Genomic DNA, 20,709 nt, shown 5'->3' with positions numbered 1-20,709 from the left:
TTGGAGGGCCAAGGATTTAGCTCAGTGGTTTTGCCACCTGCTGCGCAAGCGCAAGGACCTGAGTTCAATCCCCGGTACCAAAAAAAAAAAAATCTTGGAGATTTACATGAATATATTTCACATATTCACCATGGAAGATTTCATTAGAATCTTGTTTGTCGGTGGTACTTTGGGAATTTAAGGAGTATTTCATACTGTACCATAAAGGACACCTATTGTTCCCTCTCCACCTTTCTTTTCATCTTGTGTCCTTGTTTACTTCCTTTTTGTATTGTATTATCTTATTAACATAGATATTCTTAGCTGGTCAGAAATAGCTTTCAAAGCTCTGGGACAGTTGGAAGCATGAGCCCAGCTGTTGGAAGTAGGAAAATTGTCTCATATTCTGAGATTATTGTCAACCAAAGGAATTTGATTCAGAATATGCACTTAGTTCAGATCCCTGTTAAATATAGTGTACTGTGTAGTATGTCAGTAAACAGCTCTAATGTGTAAAGTATAATCTGCACAAAAGTTGAAACATGACACTTTTAATTTATGAAGACAAGCACTTAATTTTGTGAAAATAGTTTATGTCAGTAAGAAAGTAACAAGTTGGATTTTTCTGAAAAAAATTTTCTGAAATTTTTCTTAAATTATCACATAGATTTTTCATTGATAATATTTTATTATATATATATTTTTTTCTTGTGGTACCGGGGATCAAACCTGGGTCCTTGTGCTTGCAAGGCAGGCGGTGGAACCACTGAGCTAAATCCCCACCCTTGAATGATAATATTTTATATGTACAAGTATACATTTCTGCCTTACCTGGTATCTAGTAATAAAGTGGAACATCTCAGTGTTAAACACCTTACAAAACTATTAATAGTTTACAAGTGAAAATGCCTGTTAGCATACTCGTATGGTTAATAGGAATTATGACTTATTGAGCCAATTAAAAAGCCTTATTTTTACTGGTTAGCAAAGTAAGGCTTTTAGATTTTAAAAAAATTATTGTTCTATAGTTTCCTTCTGTTGTTTTTTTTTTTGGTACTGGGGATCAAACTCGGGTCCTTGCGCTTGCGAGGCAGGTGCCGGAACCACTGAGTTTCCTTCTAAATATTTTATGTATACTGAGTTTTTTAATACCTTGAGGGAAGTACTGTTATTGTTTCCATCCTTACACTCAGATGAGGGAACAAACAAAACAAACAAAAAAATGAAAGAAAGAAAACCCAGACTGTAAAAAATAAGTTACTTAAAGTCACTCAGCTACTGGTAGGTTAGTCAGGGTTCTAAAATAAAGCAGACTCTAGACAGCCTATATTTTTCTCAATTCATGTATCAAAAATTAAAAGTTGCAAGGCTGAGCATTTAGCTCAGTGGTGCTGCCGCAGCCTGCCTTGCAAGCCCAAGGTCCCGAGTTTGATCCTCAGTACCAAAAAAAAAAATTAAAAGTTGAAAAGTTTTTTTTTTTCTATAGCATAACTGTTTGGGTACATGTTGTGTGGTCTGAAGACATATCATTGGAAAAACAAATATTAAACCTATCATAAAGCCTGGTTTCCTATTTAAGATCAAACCTCATAGCTAATGAACTGTTGACCAGGGATATGTGGACTGATTGGTACCTAATAGAACCATAATACTAGTGTTAAAAGCTTCTCTTTATTACTTAATATGTTTATTATGCCATTGCTTACTATATGCCTAGCCCCATGCTTTACATATTTATATGTATTATCCTATTTAATCTTAGGGAACTATTCGAAGAGATTAAAAAATTTGCCCAGGGCTGGGGATTTAGCTCAGTGGTTCTGTCACTTGCCTTGCAAGTACAAGGACTGGAGTTCGATCCCTGGTACCAAAATAAATAAATAAATAAATAAAATAGAATAAAAAATTTTCCCAAAGTCATTACACCTGTAATCCAGCTACTTGGGGTCCTGAGACAGGAGGATCCCAAATTCAAGGCTAGCCTGGACAACTTGGGGAGACCATGTCTCACAAGAAAATAAAAAGGCTGGAAGGGATGGGGTTGTAGCTCAGTGGCAGAGTACCCCTGGGTTTGACCCTCAGTACTATAAAAACAAACAAACACCTAAAAAAATAAGGTGAATTAGAAGTCAAACCAAGTATTTCTAATTTCAAAATCTATGCTTCCCATTGACCCCAGTTGACATTTGTTATCTGTTAGAATGAAGCTACACTGGATGGATAGTCCTTGCCTGACCTGTAGCTGTGTCAATACCTAAGCTAATCCCAGGGTTAAGATATGAACGGAAAAAAATAAAGTATAAGCTCTAAACTATCCTCCATGTTCCTGGAATTAATCTCAGAGCCTTTCCCCTTCCCGTGTGTGTGTGTGTGTGTGTGTGTGTGTGTGTGTGTGTGTGTGTGAGACAGGGTCTCACTCTGCAGCTCTGGCTAGCCTTGAGCTCACTATGTTTGAACTTACTGTGTAGTCCAGGTTGGCCTTGAACTAACAGTGATCCTCCTGTGTCAGCCTCCAGAATGCTGAGATTACAGGCCTGCACTACCACGCCTGGCTCCCCTTCCCCTGTTTTTGATAGTAGTGTGGACTTCAGGTGTTAACAATGACAGTCCTCTTGTCAAATGCCAAACTGACGATCAGGAAATTGGGTGCTTTAGATGGAAAGGTGAACTTTTGATAGGTAAAAATTTGCACCGAAGAAAAATTTAAAATGTATAAATTTCATAACCACACTCTTCTACCATCTAAAGAAAGATGAAAAATCTACTAATTTATATGTTGAAGGATCTTTCCCTTTTACCAACAGTTAGTTGCCTTTCCTGCTTGTACTAACTCCTTAAAAAATTCAAGCAGAATAGACTTTTAAAATATTTTACCACACCATACTGGTATGTTTGCAGGAAGTTAATAATCAACAGAAATTTTGTTGGAATTACAGTATACTTGGTACTGAGCACAGTCCTAGGGAGCTCAATTCCAGAAACTCAGGGTATATAAAGTAGCTCAATATTAGGCCAAAATGAGTGGGAATGTGTATCAGTAAAATGTTGAAGGACTTCCTGAAGGGTGGTTGGGGCAGTTTTACCAATGAGGAATTTGTGCTGGGCTTTGAAGACCAGGAAGGGTGGTAAGAAAGATTGCTTACTGAAGAATGGGGAAAGCATTTGAAGCAAGAGGAATTTTTAATGAAGTCCACTGATCAGAAGAATTTGACCACTCACTCCTCCAGCACTAAGAATAGAGAGTATAAACGGGAGCATTATCCTTGAGCAAAAAAAATGTTTGGCAGATCCTAGGAAATCTGGTTAGTCATTAATTCAATTAATTGTTGTCATTAGGTGTCCAGAAAAAAGCCAGCTAAGCAACAATTTCAAAAGATTAAGACAATAGAAAGTGCTAAAGTTGTCACTGCCCCTCTCACCAAATGGCAGCAAGGGTGTTGTGTAGATGGAAGCCATTCAGCAAAGGTCACATTGTCACCCCATAGGGGACCTTGCTCATACACTCACACAATGGTCTAATAAACGTGGAATGTTTTGCTGTTAGGAAGAAATGAGATGGTTTGTATTTGAAGGAAAGAAATAAATGGAGTGGAAGAGACTAAAGAAAGTTTTGTGCCAAGTTTGAAAGTGATTCTTACACATTTGGTTTCACAGTAGTGGATTTTGTGTGTCCTTCTACATTTGCTCTTTATGTGTCTGTTAAAACTATCATGATCCCAGAGCTCTCTCAGTAGGGGCCAGGAAGAGGTAGCATGAGTAGCTTGATGAAGAGGGAGAAGTTGCCTCTCTGAAAGAAACTGAAGTTTAGTAATTCTTTTAGTGCCCATCCAAGATCTGAACATTAAACTTTTATGGTAAATTTGATTTTTTAAATTATATTTTTTAATTTTTGGTACTGGGGATCGAACTTGGGTCCTTGCACTTGTGCAGCAGGTGGCAAAACCACTGAGCTAAATCCCCGGCCCAAAATTATATTTTTAGATTAATTTCAATGTACTATTTTTTTCAGACTTACTCTGTTTATTAAATTTAATTTTTTATCTGATTTACCAAATTTGCTATGTGTTGAAATTTCAAAATAAATGTAGCTGTGAATGTTCTGGCAGTTGGTGATAACTGGCCAATCCTGAAAACATCACTACCTTTTTAGTAGAACAGATTACAGAGGGTGAGGCCACAGGGCGAAGGGTAGAGCTGGACAGAGGAATTCATGGATCTTTGAGGACTGATGGCCAAGGTTTGTCCAAAGTGTCCTGGACTAATTAAAATGTCTCTTACCTCCTCTTTGTTCCTGAGGCCTGAGGGGAGCTATCCTTATTTATGTGTCTTAGGTATTCACAGGTGACTTTATGTTATGAGCTGCTTTTCGTGTTTCAGGACACATTTAACATGTTTCTCCTCTTTGGTGCCACTATTACTTACTTACTTACTTACTTTTTTTTTTTTTTTTTTTTTGAGACAGGGTCTTGCTATGTAGTCCAGGCTGGCCTCAAACTCCCTATGTAGCCCGGGCTGGCCTTGAACTCACAGCAATCCTCCTGCCTCAGCCTCCCAAGTGCTGGGATTACAGGTGTGCACCACCACGCCCAGCCCCCCATTACTTTCTAAGAGTGAGGAATGTGGGTGGTGGTCAAGGGCAGGACAAAGTCTTACAAGAAAAATCATGAGCTTCCAGAAGCTAGGTTGGTGTCTCTGGCCTTGAATTTCTATTCTGGTGGGAGTATAGTGCCGAGTACTGACTCACTTTCTAAAAGAAAGCAGTCTGGTTTTGAACTGTTTCATTGAATGCAAAGATAGCTCTCACACATCTTCTCATTTATCTGTAGTGATCTTTCTACTTGCCGCATCTTAGCCATGCACTGTTTGCACACTTGAGCTTTTGTCTGTTATAGATGAAACTACCTCAGAAAGGTCCAATTCTGCTTTGAGTATAATCTTAGCTCCTTATAGATCACGTGCTCAAGGCCTTCTCTGACTCAATGCTATGACCACAATGAGACTTTCTCACTGTGTTCTACTGTCTTCATGCCTTTTTAGTCCAGCTTAAATTTCATGGGCCATTATTACATTAACTCTCTGGTAAATATCCTCAACTCTTTTTGACTTTTACCTACAAAAACCCCAAATCTGGGTGGACCCAACCTCCCACCCTGGGCCTATACCACGTGACTGAATGTTGCTGAAATAAATCACAGTACTGTGCAGAAATGGTTTGCAATTTGTTATCACAAGCCTCAGGTGGACTCGGCAAGTGCCTAGCCATGTTACTGAGTTTCTCAGTCTTCCCTTTTCTCTTTAGATCAACTGCTTTATGCTTTCTTTCCTCACACCCCTCAGCCTCTTTCCCTGCTCAGCTGACTCCCTCACAGCAGAGTAAGCTGAGGAAACATGCCTTCAGTCCATAGTGTGAAGTCCACTTCATCTCTTTTTTCTTTTGTGCCTGTGTTTTTTTTGGTGTTGAAACCATACCTTGATTCAGGGCCATGGAGGTTTACTCCCGTGCTTTATTTTAGGAGTTGTGTTGTTTTAGCATATGATGCATCTGAATTCATTTTTGTATCTGCTGTGTTGTAGACGTCCAAATGCATTTCTTTGCAGTGTATTGTCTTGGTACCATTTGTTGAAAAGACTCTTCTTTCCCCACTGAACGATAGAAAATATATGGGCTATACATGTAAGGATTTATTTCTGGACTCTCAGTTCCATTTCATTGATCTCTTTGTCTCTTCTTTATGCCAATACTACACTGTCTTGATTACCATAGCTTTGTTAAGTAAGTTTGAAATCGGGAAATGTGAGTCTTTCATCCAGAGATTCTTAAGCTTTTCTTTGGGTCACAGAAATAAAATAACTAGGGGTGGGAGTGTGACTTAGTGTTGCAGCACTTGCCTAGCATGCCTAAGGCCTTGGGTTCATCCCCAGAACCACAACCTCAATCAGACAAACTTTAAACAGTTAGGATTAGCGTAATCACCATTTTTTTTTTTAACATTTCCAATTGGACAAATACAGTAAATTTCAGTTCTATCCAGAGGCAAATTGTAATTTCCTGATTCAATTACATGCATTCAGTATTCATATAGAAATGTCATGTTATTTATTTATTTATTTTCAGTCCTGGGGATTGAACTCAGGGCTTTGTGCTCTTGAGGAAGGCGCGGTGCCACTGAGTTAAATCCCCAGCCCCATATTACTTTCTTAGTTGGTTTTGACTTTTTAGACTTGCTTGCATTAGGCTGTCTTCAGATTCTGAGGCCTCAGTAGCAAATTTGTTAGAATTCTCAGGGAAGAGCAGGCTTGTTTGGAGTATCCAGAGGTCAGTGAAATTCATGGTGCTTTGATATGTCATTGTAGTTACTGAATTAATATGGTCCAGGAGTTTTGTTTGGTTAATTTTTTACATGGATATAGATAAAATTTTACCTTTAACATGTTTTAATTAGGAAATAACAGTAGAGAAGTGTCTAAGACATAAATGTGCAGTTAACTCAATAATTATAAAATGTAAACCCATGTAATAACAGTCTCCCAGGACCCAAGACCCCTCCATTCTTTCCAGATCACAGCTCCCAAGAGGAAACCACTGCCTTGATGTTGTGACCCATCCCTTCCTTTTCTACACAGTTTTATTAACCCTGAACAGCTTCCCCTACTTTTTTGGGGGGGGTACCGGGGATCGAACTTGGGTCCTTGCCCTTGCGCAGCAGGTGGCAAAAACCACCTAGCTAAATCCCCGGCCCTCAGCCAGTAGTACTGTATAAAAGTTTCTATTGCTTATCATCGTCAATGTTTGGTATCATCGACATTTTAATCTTTTTTTTTTCATTTTAATCTTATATGTTGTGGTTTTATTTTATATTTCTCCCAATTGTGAGGTTGCATACTTCTCATGTTTGTATAGCTGCTTGGATTTCCTGTTATGATGTACCTATTCAAGTCCTTAATCTGTTTTTCTTATGGGGTGCTGGTGCTCCCCGCCTCCCTGAATTCATTATATTCTGAGTGTAATTTCTTTGGTGATTATCTGTATTTTAATGTCTTCTACTCTGGCTTATTTCATTCTTTAGTGAGCAGAAGTTATTTTAATATGGTTGAAGTTACCAGTTTTTTCCCTTATGGTCAGTGTTTTTTGTTTTTGTTTTGTATTTTGATTAAGATAACTGCCAGAAAGTAAAGATTTTTTTTGTATTATGATATAAACCTTTCTACTTTCCTCTTTGGTTTGTGTTTAGATTTATAATCTTTATTGGAATAAATATTTATGTTGTGGGGTAGGGTGTCTAATTTTATTGTTTCCTACACAGATGTAGAAAATGTTTCTCAGAACCTTTTATTGAAAGCCTTTCCTTGCCTTGTGCTCTGTAGTGCCTCCTGTGTTACACATAAGTGTTCGAATGTTCATAAGTCTGTTTGCGGGCCTAGCCATCTATTCTGAATTACCTTGATTCTGGTGGCTTGAAAATAAGTCTTGAGGCCGGGGATTTAGCTCAGTGGTTCCGCTGCCTGCCTTGCAAGAGCAAGGACCCGAGTTCGATCCCTGGTACCAAAAAAAAAAAAAAGAAAATAAGGCTTGATACCTATTTGAGGGTTTCCCCCTCTGGGAATACCTACCTGTCTTCATATTCTTAGCCCTTTACAGTTCCACATCAACTTTAGAATTGGAACCTTGTCAGGTTCCACAGATTTTGATTGGGATTACATTGAATCTATAAATCACTTTGAGAAGAATTTATATTTTTACATTATTGAACTTTACACCCATGATTATGACATAAATCTCCCCTTTATTTAAATATTCTTTAGAGTATCCCAGTAATGTTTTATAATTTTCCAAAGAAGTCTTGCATAGGTTTTGTTAAATTTATTCTAATGTAACTTCAAATTTTTTTTTCTTTTTGAGACAGGGTCTCACCATGTAGTTCAGGCTGGCCTTGAACTCACTAAGTAGCCCAGGCTGGCCTTGAACTTGTGGCAATTGTCCTGCCTCAGCCTCCTGAATGCCAGGATCACAGGCATGCACTACCATGCTAGCAACTTGATTTTTTTGTTGTTGTTTTGGTACCAGGGATAGAACTTGGATCCTTGCGCTTGCCCAGCAGGTGGTGAAACCACTGAGCTAAATCCCTGGGCCACTTGATTTATTTTAATGCAGTTGTACATATTGTTTTATTTCATTTTAAGCTTTATATTGTTGCTATATGGAAATATGATTACTTTTTAATGTACTAAAAGTGTACTGTATATAGCAATCTTTTTATTGCTTTTTACAGTTATCAATAGATACATGTTTTTTGGTTATTTAACCACTGCCTTTGTAAATGACAGCTTTTTTTCTTTTCCCATCCCTATACCTTTTAATTCTTCTTCTTATTTTACTACACCAGCTTGATACTCTGGCATAGTGTTTATCAGAAGTGATGATAACCGATATTTTTGTTGTGGTCTTAATCTGAAAGTGACTGCTTTCATATTTGTGTAGAATTTTTTGGAAGTACCCTTTATTGGATTCTGGAAGTGTCCTCTACTCTTAATTTACTAAAGGGTTTTGTTTGTTTGCTTTTTAATTGAAGTAAATACTGACTTTTATCAAATACTTGCCCTGAATCGTTTCAAATAGCCACATGATTTTTTTTCTTGGAATCTATTATAATGTGGTTCATTTCACTGATTAGAATTTTTAGTGTTACAGGCCACCTTGTGTTCCTGATGGTGAGCCAGCTTGATATTTGCATCTTTGCTGCTAAGTGAGGGTGACTTGGACTCATCCTTTTCAAATATTGGTACCAAAGTTATACTGTCATAAAATAAGTTAGGGAATAAATTCTTTTTTCTACCCTCTGTGGAAAATTTTATATAGTATTTATATTATTTATTCTTCAAATAGTTTATACAGCTTTGCTTCTGAGGTCTTCTGGGCCTGGAGTTTTCCATTCCAGCATAAACACCCTCTTTTATACTTCATTTTGCAGAATCAGTTGTTTCATCTTGTTTGTTTTCATTCCTGATATTGAGAATTGATATTGGATAAGGTTTGCCAAGTTTGTAAGTTTTTTCAAATAATTTTTGGCATTGATGATCTGTTACATGTTTTCTATGTCATACATCTCTAATTTTCCTTGCTTCTGTTGCTAAGGGTTTTTTTTGGTCACTTTTTAAGGCATATGCTTAAACTCAGTAATTTCAGCCCTTTTTTTCCCCCTCCAGTACATTCACTTAAGGATATACATTTCTGTTTGTAGATTCTGCATCCTATAGATGTTATGTAGTATTTTCATTGTTGTTCAGCTTAAAATAATTTTCATTATGACATTTGATTCATATCTTATTCACATTAATTCCATAACAATGACAGTCACATAAGGTTGAGGATTTTTTTACTTTCTTTCTTTCTTTTTTTTGGTACTGGGGATCGAACTCGGGTCTTTCCGCTTTCGAGGCAGGCAGCAAAACCACTGAGCTAGATCCCCAGCCAAGGTTGAGGATTTTATGGGTTATAATTACATTATTTCCTGAGGTCTCCACTACTGCTGAGAGTGACTCACTTAGCATATATTTGGGTATATTCTCCCCCACAGTTATTTAGCAAGTGTGTGGAAAAGAGAATAAAGTTTATCCTTGTACATATTTCTGGGCTGTACAAAATTTGCTGGTGAGTTTCTTGTATATTCTCAGCTCAGTTTCAAGCATTGTATTATAGTTAGACGGTCAACTTCTTTATACTTGATCTCTAACATGGTGTTAAACAGTTGTTTATGTTAGTTATGATATAAAATTATAGCTTGAGAATATGACTTATTCTGCTTTTTATTTTTTATTTTGGTTTTTTGAGACAGGGTCCTGCCATATAGTCCAGCCTGGCCTTGAACGTACTATGTAAGCCCAGGCTGGCCTCGAACTCGTGACAGTCCTTCTGCCTCACCTTCCAAGTGCTGGGATCACAGGTGTGCGCCACCACGCTTGGCTGTCAACTTGTTTACATACTGACATATTTTTCTCTATTTTAGCTGTGTTGGAGTAGAAGAGCACCATGCTGTTGACATTGACCTGTATCACTGTCCCAACTGTGCACTTCTACATGGCTCCTCCTTGAGTAAGTACTGGATGCCTATATAGAAATTGACATTTTGAACTTAACACGATATAATAATACTTTAATAATACTCCAGCTGAGGGCCGGGGATTTAGCTCAGTGATTCTGCTGCCTGCCTCACAAGCACAAGGACCTGAGTTCAATCCCTGGAACCAAAAAAAAAAAAAAAACACAAAAAAACTCCAGTTGTATTAGATCCACCAAAAACTGTAAGGATGATTTCACTGAGGTTATTTAAAATGCAGTTTTTATCTGGATTAGTAAGTAACTTACTAAACAAGTCAAAAGAATAAAGGAAAAATACTAGCATTTTAAATTGCCAGTACAGAGCTCTAAATTTAAGTACATATGTTTAAAGTTTTTATCTTGAGAAGTGTGGTAAAGTAAAATTTTTCTGATTCTGAAAGCTTTTTTTTTTTTTTGTATTTTTTAAAACCAAAGCATTTATTGTAAGTAATCATTGAAATTCTCAAGATGAACTGGATGCTGCAACAGCTGCTCTCTTGGGTTTAGGTGTTGTTCCTTCATGGAATCCATGCCTGAATCTGCGATACACAATTTTTAGGTGCCTCATTCTCCCGGTTTCGGTGGTATTTCTCCTTTTAGCCTTTGCACTCCAGTTACACTTTCTCTTGCGCTTGACAGGGTAGCCACATTTGCCACAGGTCAACTTCTGAAGGTGGTAGGCCTTAGAGCCACAGCGGCGGCACAACGTGTGCGTCTTATTACGACGCTCTCTGAAAGATGACGTTCCCTTCCTCATCTCGCTTGTGCCGCCGAGACCAAAGAGACCGGAAGAGATGAAAACTTAGTTTTATTGATTTTTATCTCTTTACAAATAAAAGATCTTTCAGTAGTATTTTGGGACAGTGTACAGAGTTAAGACTTTGATGTACATATGCATTATATTTTCAGGAGAAAATTAGGGTGTTGATAAGCTATTACTCATATTTTCTAAATTTGGTTGTTATTTTGAATATGGCTTGGAGTCCTGCCTGATCCTCTCTGCTTGAAACTTCTCTGCCGAGGTTTCCAGGAAATCTAAGCTGGATGAATGTGTCAGAATATTTCCTTTAAAAAAAGAGAATATTTCCTTATAAAAGGGTGTCTGTCTTGTTAGTCACACAGTATTAACCTTAGGGTTAACCAGCTGGTAGAATTGTTACACATATAATTGACTAGTTTAATGTTATAAATGTTTTTAAATAATCTTACTCTGAGTAGCACTGAAGTATGTGGTATATAACTTGAAATTATTACTGACCAAGAATAATTCTTGGAGAAAGTAAATAATTCAGTGTTGTTATCTCAAAGGAAGCAGAACTAAGCTTATAATAGTTTTAGTTTAAAATTCAGATATTTAAATGTAAAAATAAATACTTTGAATTAAAATTTAACTTGTATGAAATATTGAGTTACTAAGAAGAAGAAAAATGTATTTTACTATATGTGATGCACTTTACTTTCTATTTCCCCTATATGATTTAATCTTTTAAAAAACTTGTCATACTAACTAAATTGATTACATAGTCCATAATGGATTGCAGTCTGCACTTTGAATGATGATGCTTCTGAGGGAAACTGGCCTTTTTTGTGGCCCTTCTGGTGCTTGTTATCCTTGAAGAGCAGAAGATCAGGCACTGGCTATCTGCTAGGCAAAGGCCGAACTCTGAGCGTGCAGAGGAAAGACGCCCAAGACTTAATAATCTGTTTTGTCCTAATTTAAGGCTCACCTCCCCACCTTCCTCCATCACCCCAATTTGTATAATCCCTTTTGATTCCTTTCTCTCTTTTAATAAGCCTCACTTGCTATCCAAGGTTTCCTGTTCCTTTCAGAGTTCCTCATGACTCACTATAGATACCATTTAGACAGTATAATACCCACTTAGTATGATGAATTTAGACTTTACCCTTTGTGGGGATTTTTGTTTTCCTTTTGGTGGCACTGGGGATTGAACTTGGGGCCTTTTTGAGTTACATCCCCAGCCCTTAGACAGGGTCTTGCTAAATTGCTCAAATGGGTCTCAAATTTGTGATCCTTCTGCTTTAGCTTTCCTCAGTGCTGGGCTGGGCTCCTTGATTGGGAATCACGAACATGATTTGAAGGCAGTTCTCAGAAAACAGCCTGACACTCAAATATATATTCTGTGTGTTCCTCAAGCACTTGCAATCTAACGTGAAATTTACTCTCCTTTCCCTGTGACCCTCACTAAAGTATTCTTTCACTAGTCTCCTTCCCTTAAGAAATTCAAGCTAGGTGTGGTCGTATATGCCTGTAATTCTGGCTCTCTGGAGGCTGAGGCAGGAGGATTGCCATGAGTTCAAGGCCAGTCTGGGCTACATACTGAGTTTAAACCACATAGCAAGACTGTGTCTCAAAAAACCAAGAAAGGCTGGGATTTAGCTCAGTGGTTCTGCCACCTGCCTCGCAAGCGCAAGGCCCCAAGTTCAATCCCTGGTACAGAACAAACCAAGAAAAAAAAATTTGGTCAGCTGTTTCAGTGACTAGTTTTTTATTTTAATCATGTTGGTCCAGTAGAACAGTTGTATCTTTCTGTTACTCTCCTACAAATCAGCACATTTAAAGGAAGTGATAGTTGGCAGCTTATTATATTCCAGGAGTTTTGGTGGGTAAATACTTGCTTGACCTAAGTATGATTTTCCTTATCTCCTTTGATATTTATAACAACCTGACATGTAATATAAGAAGAATTATCTAACCGATTCTTTTATGGAGCTTAGCAGAGCTGGATTTTGGACACATAGCTGCTGAATCCCAAAGCCAGTAGTGAAAGTGAAAATTAAAACAGTGCAGGTTTTTTTTTTTAAATGATGTTGCTTATTGTTAACACAGAGCTTGAGCTAGGTACCTGGTAGAGTGCGAGTTACTACCCCTTTCCTGGATGCAGCTTTGCAGTGTGCAGCAACTACTTAAAAATAGTAATCTTTCTTCTAGCATTTCTAGAAATTTATCCTGAGGAGTTCATTAGGGAATCAGATTAATCTATATTAATATTAATCACAGCATTGTTTGAACACAGTTTCAGGATGAACTAAGTGCTTTAAAAACCCAGTTATAAAATGGTGCATCTACATCTTAAAATTCTAGGCTGCCTTTAAATTGCTTTTGAATATTTAATGAGGATAAAATGCTCATAATAAGAAAGGTAAGCAGGATAAATATTGTGATCCCAGTTGAAAATAAAATGGAGCTATCCTATCTGTGTATAGAAAAAAACCTGGAATGAAATGCCCTTGAATTCTAGGAGTGGTTTTAAGTGAGAAAAAAGTAACATGTAAAGGGTGCTTTAATTGAATTTTCTAAAAAGGTTTCTCTGTGATTCTAAATTTTTCTCATGAGATTTTTTTTTTTCTCATGAGATTTTTTAAAAAATGGGATTTACTATCTTTTGTATTAGAAACATGGCTGCAGTAAGTTACTTGGGAATCATATTTTAGGCAGATCTGAATAAGCCTAATTTCTACTCCTAATGATTATTTAGTATGACACTCCTTATATCCATATGAAGATCCAGTATTAATTGTATTCTTATGATCTTGGCAAACTGAAGGTTTAAAATAACTTGGAAGCCAGGTGTGCTGGTGCATGCATATAATCCCTGCAGTCAGAAGGCTGAGATGGAAGGATTGCTGAAGAGATCAAGGCCAGCCTGAACTACATAGAGAGATTCTGCCTCATTCATAAATAAATAAATAATTATAACTTGAATCACAGACTTGTTTTCCTCCTAATATTTTGTTATAAAAATTTTAAAACATACCGGAAAAGCTGAAGTAATTTTACAGCGACTACCTATAAACTTTCACCATCTAGTTTCTGCTATTAACATTTTTTGTTAACTTGCTTTACCACTTATCTCTCCATGTAACTCTCACAACTTTTTATATCTTACCATATATTTTGATGCATTTGTAAGTTACAGACATCAGTACATTACCCAGAACCATGGGATTTTAGGCTTACGAGTGATTTTCAAGCTTACACAAAAATCTCACATTGATACCACACACAAGAGCTATCTGCAGTAGCACTCAGGTGGAAGTGAGAGTGAGGTCCAGCCTCTTCCCTGGCCTTTTCTGCATCTCAGTCTTTGTCAGGTACCTCACAGTTTGCGCATTGACACTGTCCCCCCAGCTCTACCTGAGGGAATCCAGACCCAGAGGTGTTATGATCAGCCCAAGGCTGCTGAGAAAGTGAATAGATGAACTAGGAGTCAACGCCAGTCTCCTGAGTTTTTTTTTTTTTTTTTACACTTGCGCAGCAGGCAGCGAAACCACTGAGCTAAATCCCTGGCCCAGGTCTCCTGAGTTTGATCATGACTACTCATGATCATAGCCTCCCGGAGCTGTGGGATCAAGGACCCCCACTTTGAATCACCCATAAAGTTTTTTTTGTTGTCTTACGTGTCTCACTTTAATTATGAGTCAGTAAGCTGTTCATCATGTCAATATAAATGTACTGTACTTATTCCGGAAGTAAATCTTCACGTAAAAGAGAAAGGAATTGTGGCGTTAAAGTAGATTTTTGATATGGAATAAAAGACCCTATCTTGAGAGAATAATTTGGATGATTTGGGTAATCATATCATGGCCTAGTATTCTCTTGACAATCATTTTTTAAAAATTTGGAAATGTGGGCCTGGGATTTAGCTCAGTGGTTCCACTGCCCACTTCACAAGCGCAGAGTCCTGAGTTCAATCCCCAGTACCAAAAAAAAAAAATTGGAAATGTTATGGTGTGGGTAAATAAGGATATTATAAGGCTGGGGATTTAGCTGAGTGGTTCTGCCACCTGCCTCACAAGCGCAAGGTCCCAAGTTTGATCCCTGGTACCAAAACAAACAAAAGGATATTATAATATACTTCATTTCTTGATTTGAATTATTTAAGTTTTAAATTATTTTGAAATAAAAAGAATAGATCCTAAAAACACACAGTTAATTGTCTATAATTGCAGTAGCAATTAAGTGAAATTTACTTCAGTGGCCTGGAAATGCATTAAAAACTTGAGTGGTTTTTTTTTTTTTTTTATTTTTTTGGTACTGGGGATCAAACTTGGGACCTTGTGCTTGCAAAGCAGGCACTGGAACCACTGAGCTAAATCCCTGGCCCTTGAGTGTTTTTATTGTACTTACAGTTGTTATTTCTGAACATGTAAACATACTGACCAGGAAGTACATTATGTCAAGAGCTGGGTGAGGTGGCATGCCAGCAGCTCCTGCTGCCCTGCAGGCTGAGCCAAGAGGATCACAAATTCCTGATCAGCCTGGGCAATTTAGTGACACCCTGTCTCAAAACAAAAAAATAAAGAGGGCTCTGGATATAGCTCAGAGATAGAATGGTTGCCTAGTATGTGTAAGGCCTGGGGTTCAATCCTCTGCACAGTTGAATGAATGACATAGTACCATCAGTTACCAAGAATGTTTCCTTTTTTTAACCTTCTAAAAAACAGTGAAAAAGAGGAGGAACTGGCACAGGCATGACTACACAGAAATTGATGATGGTTCCAAACCAGTACAAGCTGGAACCAGGACTTTCGTCAAAGAGTTACGTGCTCGAGTCTTCCCAAGGTATGGAAACTCTTCTGACTGAACAATTTAAGGATGTTGGCTGATAAAATGACATTATCCAAAGCAGTATTTTGAAGATTCAGGGTGCAACTCCTTATTATTCTCAACTGGCTTTTTACTTTTTTCTGTATTGAAATAGAGTAGAAAATATCTGTACATTTCAGGTACAAAGAATAAGCATTATTTCTTAGAATATTTGCTGTATGTATATGCATAATGGTTGCCATGTGAAAATATACTTCTTAGTTGTGGGCTACAATCTGAAAACTTCTGAGATATGCTGATGTGAAGCAGTTGTTCCCAGTGCTTGGCTCCTTCTGATAAGGAGCTGCTGCTGCTTTTTCTTTAATCTCATCCTGTCTTTGGAGCTGCTTTTTTCTCCACATTGTTTTCATTATCTGTCTGTGCCCTTGATCTGCCAGAAGCACCCACAGTGTTTCCTTAGCTATTGATGGCAGCAAGGCTGAGCTTTTTGATTTTTGAAAATAATAGAATATATTTCAGTTGTCTGTGGCTCAAAGAGAGTCAAAAGCATTATAAGGCATTTAATCATGCTAATTTAGATCATTTCCTACTTAGTGCCTGACATCTATTTAAAGTGATAAAGCTTAATGGGCTTTTACACCAGATCATATCCAGGCTTGATAAAGAGGGGAAGTACAATTTAAATTTAAACCACAGTGTCATATGTGGCCTATTATGGAGGTTTTTTTCAGATTTTGAAATGAAAAAAAAACCCTATTCTTTCTTTTTCCTCAATCTAGCTTGTCTGTCCTCCTGCCCCTTAATCCTTAAACAGAAACATATCGATAAACATCTGTATTGGCTCTCTCAAGTCTGCAGAGAAACAGAAAGAAAACTTGTACAGAATAAACATACTGTTTGCATGTGATTTTTGTTGTGTTAAAGCCCTTGTTCTCCTTTATCAATTTTGAAGTCATAGAAGAAGTGTTAGCTTGCTTTCCCTGTTATTGGACGGTGCTTGAGTGGCATGGAGCTTGTAGTCCGGGTCTGTCTGTGGACCTGGGCGGGTTCAGGACCGCCCTCAAATATTGCATACGGTGTAGTGCCCTGTGTGAGCGTGCCCTTCTCAGGGAGAGAAGCCATGGCTTTTACTTTTTTCACATAGATTTGTGAGCCCCCCAAAAAGTAGTATTAAAAACTTTGGTCTAGTAATTCATGCGACTTTTTTGCCTTAGTGAACACAGATGAGAAGAAATTATCACAGATACCTAAACTGTAATTACCATTAATTAAAGGTTTTGGTTTTATTTTGTTTAACTCCATAAGCCTTTGAATCATGTAAAGCCATGGTAGAATAACAATAACTACTAAATTGTGCATGATGATATAATTAACATAGAAGTATATAAAAATGGATAGATTTGCTTCCGTCTCCTATTTTAAGACTTAGTGTCTTTTGAGACCATTTTCTATATAAATATTTAAAACATTTATGTGTGTGGATATATGAATGTATATATGCACATAATTTTTAAAATAAAATGAAATTGGGCCAGGGATTTAGCTCAGTGATGCTGCTGCCTGCCCGTGACCACGAGGTTCTGAGTTTGATCCCCGGTACCGCAAAAAAAAAAAAAAAAAAAGAAATTATGTTAGGCATAGTGTTGTGCAGTTTGCCTTTTTTACTTTAGATATCCTTCCATACACACACACCCCTAACTTCTGAACTATTGTGTAATATGCAATACCATACTTGGTTTAATATCTCCTTATGTATATTTGTTTCTAATTTTTTTCCTCTTTCAAATAATGTAGCTATATTTTAAGGGCTTGCATCTATTTTTTGATTAACAGGGGAAGTGAAGCACTATTAACATTTGAGATTGGGGAAAAAAACATTTGAGATTGGGAGTACAGATGATAAATTTTCTCTTAGATTGAAGTTTAAGGATTAATTAATCTTAAGAGAGCAAGGGAAGGAGGGTAAACTAAAAGGTGGGACAAAACTCAAGTTCAGTAGATGAGTTAGATGAAGAAGACCTAAGCCATCTGTTTATAAGACTGTCTAAGCTGGGTGTGTGGGGGGGGTACCCATCTGTAATTGCAGCACTTCAGGAGGCTGAGGCAGGATCACCCCAAGTATGAGTCTAGCTTGGGCAACTAAGTGACTTAGTGAGACCCTGTCTCAAAATAAAAAAATAGAAAGGGCTGGTAATGTAGCTCAGTGAGAAGGCCCTGGGTTCCATCTCTAGCACTGTCCCCACTGAAAGGACTGTCTGGGAGAAGGCTGTCTCAGTTTTCTAAGACCTGTGTGTCCCTGCCTTTTTGAGACTGGGAAGATCAGAGCCCAGTAATGCAGAGGACCACCTAGTTTGTAGGTGACATCAAATAGCCAAGATCTGATATAAATAGAAACTGCTATGTTTTAACAGTTAAGGCAAGTTGTATACTTAAGTTTGAATGCGCAGAGGCTGCATACTGAATTTCTTTGGATTTATAGTGGAGGACAGTAACAAGGGACAAGTCACACCGAAGTGTAATATCTTTTTTTAAAATTTTTTTGGTACTGGGGATGGAACTCGGGTCCTTGTGCTTGCGTAGCAGGCAGTGAAACCACTGAGCTAAATCCCCGGCCCTGAAGTGTAATATCTATATCAGGGAGGGCAGCCTGAGGCCCAATAATTTTTAGTCAATTAAATATCTACCTAATATTAAAGGCTTACAAATACTAGTTGGAACAGATCACTTAAATCAGTAATCCTCACTGGGGGCATTGGGAACACTTGTCTCAGTGGGCAGGGGCCAAGGGTACTAGTCACCCTCCTGTATGCAAGACAATTCATTGTTCTGTGTTCCATTAGATTTTGAAATGCCTGATAAATATTTGAATAGAACTTTATAGTCAGTAAAATCTGGTCTTTTTTTCACTTATCCTACACTAGTTTTTTTTGTTTTTTTTTGGTACCAGGGATCGAACTCAGGACCTTGTGCTTGCGAGGCAGGCACCAGAACCACTGAGCTAAATCCCCGGCCCCTACACTAGTTTTTGTTGTAATATATACCCTGCCTATCTGCGCTTCTGATTTTCTACACAGCTTGTATTGAGTGGCTTTTGGTTTGTTCGGTTTCTTTTGGTTTTTTTTTTTACTTTTCTTAAATTTAACCCTTCATTTACAACTAATTTTAAACGTCTTGTTATTTTATTATGTCTTCGAGTGTAGTTTACCTGAACATTTACATATGGAAATACATATTTTGCTCTAAACTAGTTTGTTGCTCTTTTTTTATGCTTAGAGCATTTTATATATTTTCTAATCACAATGTATTGAATTAAAGATTATATTATCTATAAATTTTACCTTAGATGGCAAAAAGGGCTTTGCAAAATATATTTGTTATTAAGAGAATTAGATATGCCTGGTATGGTGGCACACACCTGTAATCCCAGCACTTGGGAGGCTGAGGTAGGAGGATTGCTGTGACTTCGAAGCCAGCCTGGGCTACATAGTGAGGTCAGGGCCAGCCTGAACTACAAAGGGAGACCCTACCTCAAAAAACCAAAAAAAAAAAAAAAAAAAAAAAAAAAATGAGAGAGAGAATTAGATATGATAGGTGAAAAGTGATACAGCTAAGCACTATGAATTTTTTTTTTTGGTACCAGGGATTGAACTCGGGACCTTGTGCTATTCCCGGCCCCTAAGCAGTATGAATGTTAACCACTGTCACAGTTACTGTTTTAAAACTGAACTTATCAACAAAAATAACATCTTACTTTTACATTTTTAGTGCCGATGAAATCATTGTGAAGATGCATGGCAGCCAGCTGACACAGAGATACCTGGAGAAACACGGATTTGATGCCCCTATCATGGTCCCTAAATTAGATGACCTAGGACTCAGGCTCCCTCCTCCTGCTTTTTCTGTGTTGGATGTGGAACGTTATGTAGGTACGAACTTGGCTCCTTTAAGTTCTTGGCAAAATGGTAAAAGTAGAAGTGAGAGTGTGCTAAATATTAAAACTGAGTGAAAAAATTTCAGTTTAGTCCCATTACCTGGGTCAGTGAAAGTGAGACTCAGCATCATGCTGTTGAAAGCTGCTTTTCTAGCAGACATCCTGCGTCAGAAAAACCAGTGTTTGCCCATTTCGACTTGTGTGGTCTCATCTTGCTGCTGTTGTTGGTGTCATTGAATCTGACATTATACTCACTTGAGGAAAACCCAGACCGAGGGCTGGCTGCAGAGCCAGGAGGATGTGGGGAGCTGCGCTGCCTCTAGGCACCTGTACGAGCCTGGTGCGGAGTTCCTGGAGCCCACTATAGTGACAAGCCCTTTGCACCACTTTGTGCCTGTTGCCGAGATGGGGGGCTGGAAGAAGAGGAGATTCTGTTCAACCCGTTTTTATATTAATGACTCGGTGACTGCTGGATGACATGTGGACTTAACTTGTAATATTGAGGCCCAGAAAGCAATTAAGAAACAAGGGGAAAGGGTCGGGGATTGAGTTCAGTGGTGTTGCTGCCTGCCTCATAAGGGCAGGTTTCTGAGTTTGAGCCCCGGTTTGAAAAAAAAAGAAACAAAGGGGAAAAGTTTTTTACTGATTGCCAAATTGTTGACATTTTCAGTCATTTCAGTTATTCTCATCATGATATTTATAATGTTGACTATATATAGATACGACTGTTTTGTTTTTGTTTTTGTTTTTGTTTTTTGGTACTGGGGATGGAACTTGGGACCTTGCGCTTGCAAGGCAGGCAGCGGAACCACTGAGGTAAATCCCCAGTCCTCCATTGTTCTCAACAATAGATATTATTTGAAGATTAGATTCCAACTATACATTTTCTCAGAATTGTATGTTTATTACATTGTCTCCTCAGCATGGAATATCAAGAACTTGTCCCTTTATTGAGCTATTATTGGTTGACAGTTTTCACCGATAATTATTTTACTGTGGAAATCCAATTAAATGTCCTGTCTTCACATTCAGCTAAATTTGTGATAAATCAGGGAGTGAGCCTGAGATTTAACCAAAACCTGTTTGCATAGATAAGCATTATAAAATAAATGGGTTGTGTAATATAGGTATAGA

General features: G+C 37.8%; 2 protein-coding genes across 2 annotated transcripts in view; one reads left to right on the top strand and one right to left on the bottom strand.

The window, feature by feature from the left end:
* Positions 1-20,709, top strand: part of Kdm7a (lysine demethylase 7A) — a 74,412-nt gene that overhangs the window by 19,707 nt on the left and 33,996 nt on the right. The window contains exons 2-4 of the mRNA XM_004851279.3: positions 9,984-10,069; positions 15,542-15,659; positions 19,410-19,570. Of these exons, the coding sequence (XP_004851336.2) occupies positions 9,984-10,069; positions 15,542-15,659; positions 19,410-19,570 (365 nt within the window). The remainder of the gene's footprint in view (positions 1-9,983; positions 10,070-15,541; positions 15,660-19,409; positions 19,571-20,709) is intronic.
* LOC101698992 (large ribosomal subunit protein eL37-like) lies at positions 10,475-10,864 on the bottom strand. The gene has a single exon (XM_087206314.1). The coding sequence runs from the start codon at positions 10,830-10,832 to the stop codon at positions 10,539-10,541; it is 294 nt and encodes a 97-aa protein (XP_087062440.1). The 5' UTR covers positions 10,833-10,864; the 3' UTR covers positions 10,475-10,538.

The sequence above is a fragment of the Heterocephalus glaber genome, unplaced genomic scaffold (genome assembly GCF_053883595.1).
Source record: "Heterocephalus glaber isolate CG9 unplaced genomic scaffold, H.glaber_assembly_v1.0 deba00000621, whole genome shotgun sequence".
Lineage (NCBI taxonomy): Eukaryota > Metazoa > Chordata > Mammalia > Rodentia > Bathyergidae > Heterocephalus > Heterocephalus glaber.
The sequence above is the reverse complement of the archived record's forward strand: the minus strand, read 5'-3'. Positions and strand labels throughout refer to the sequence as shown.

What these genes read in the sequence shown, in the direction of transcription:
- LOC101698992 (XM_087206314.1), bottom strand. Translation starts at nt 10,832, where the DNA reads ATGAGGAAGGGAACGTCATCTTTCAGAGAGCGTCGTAATAAGACGCAC.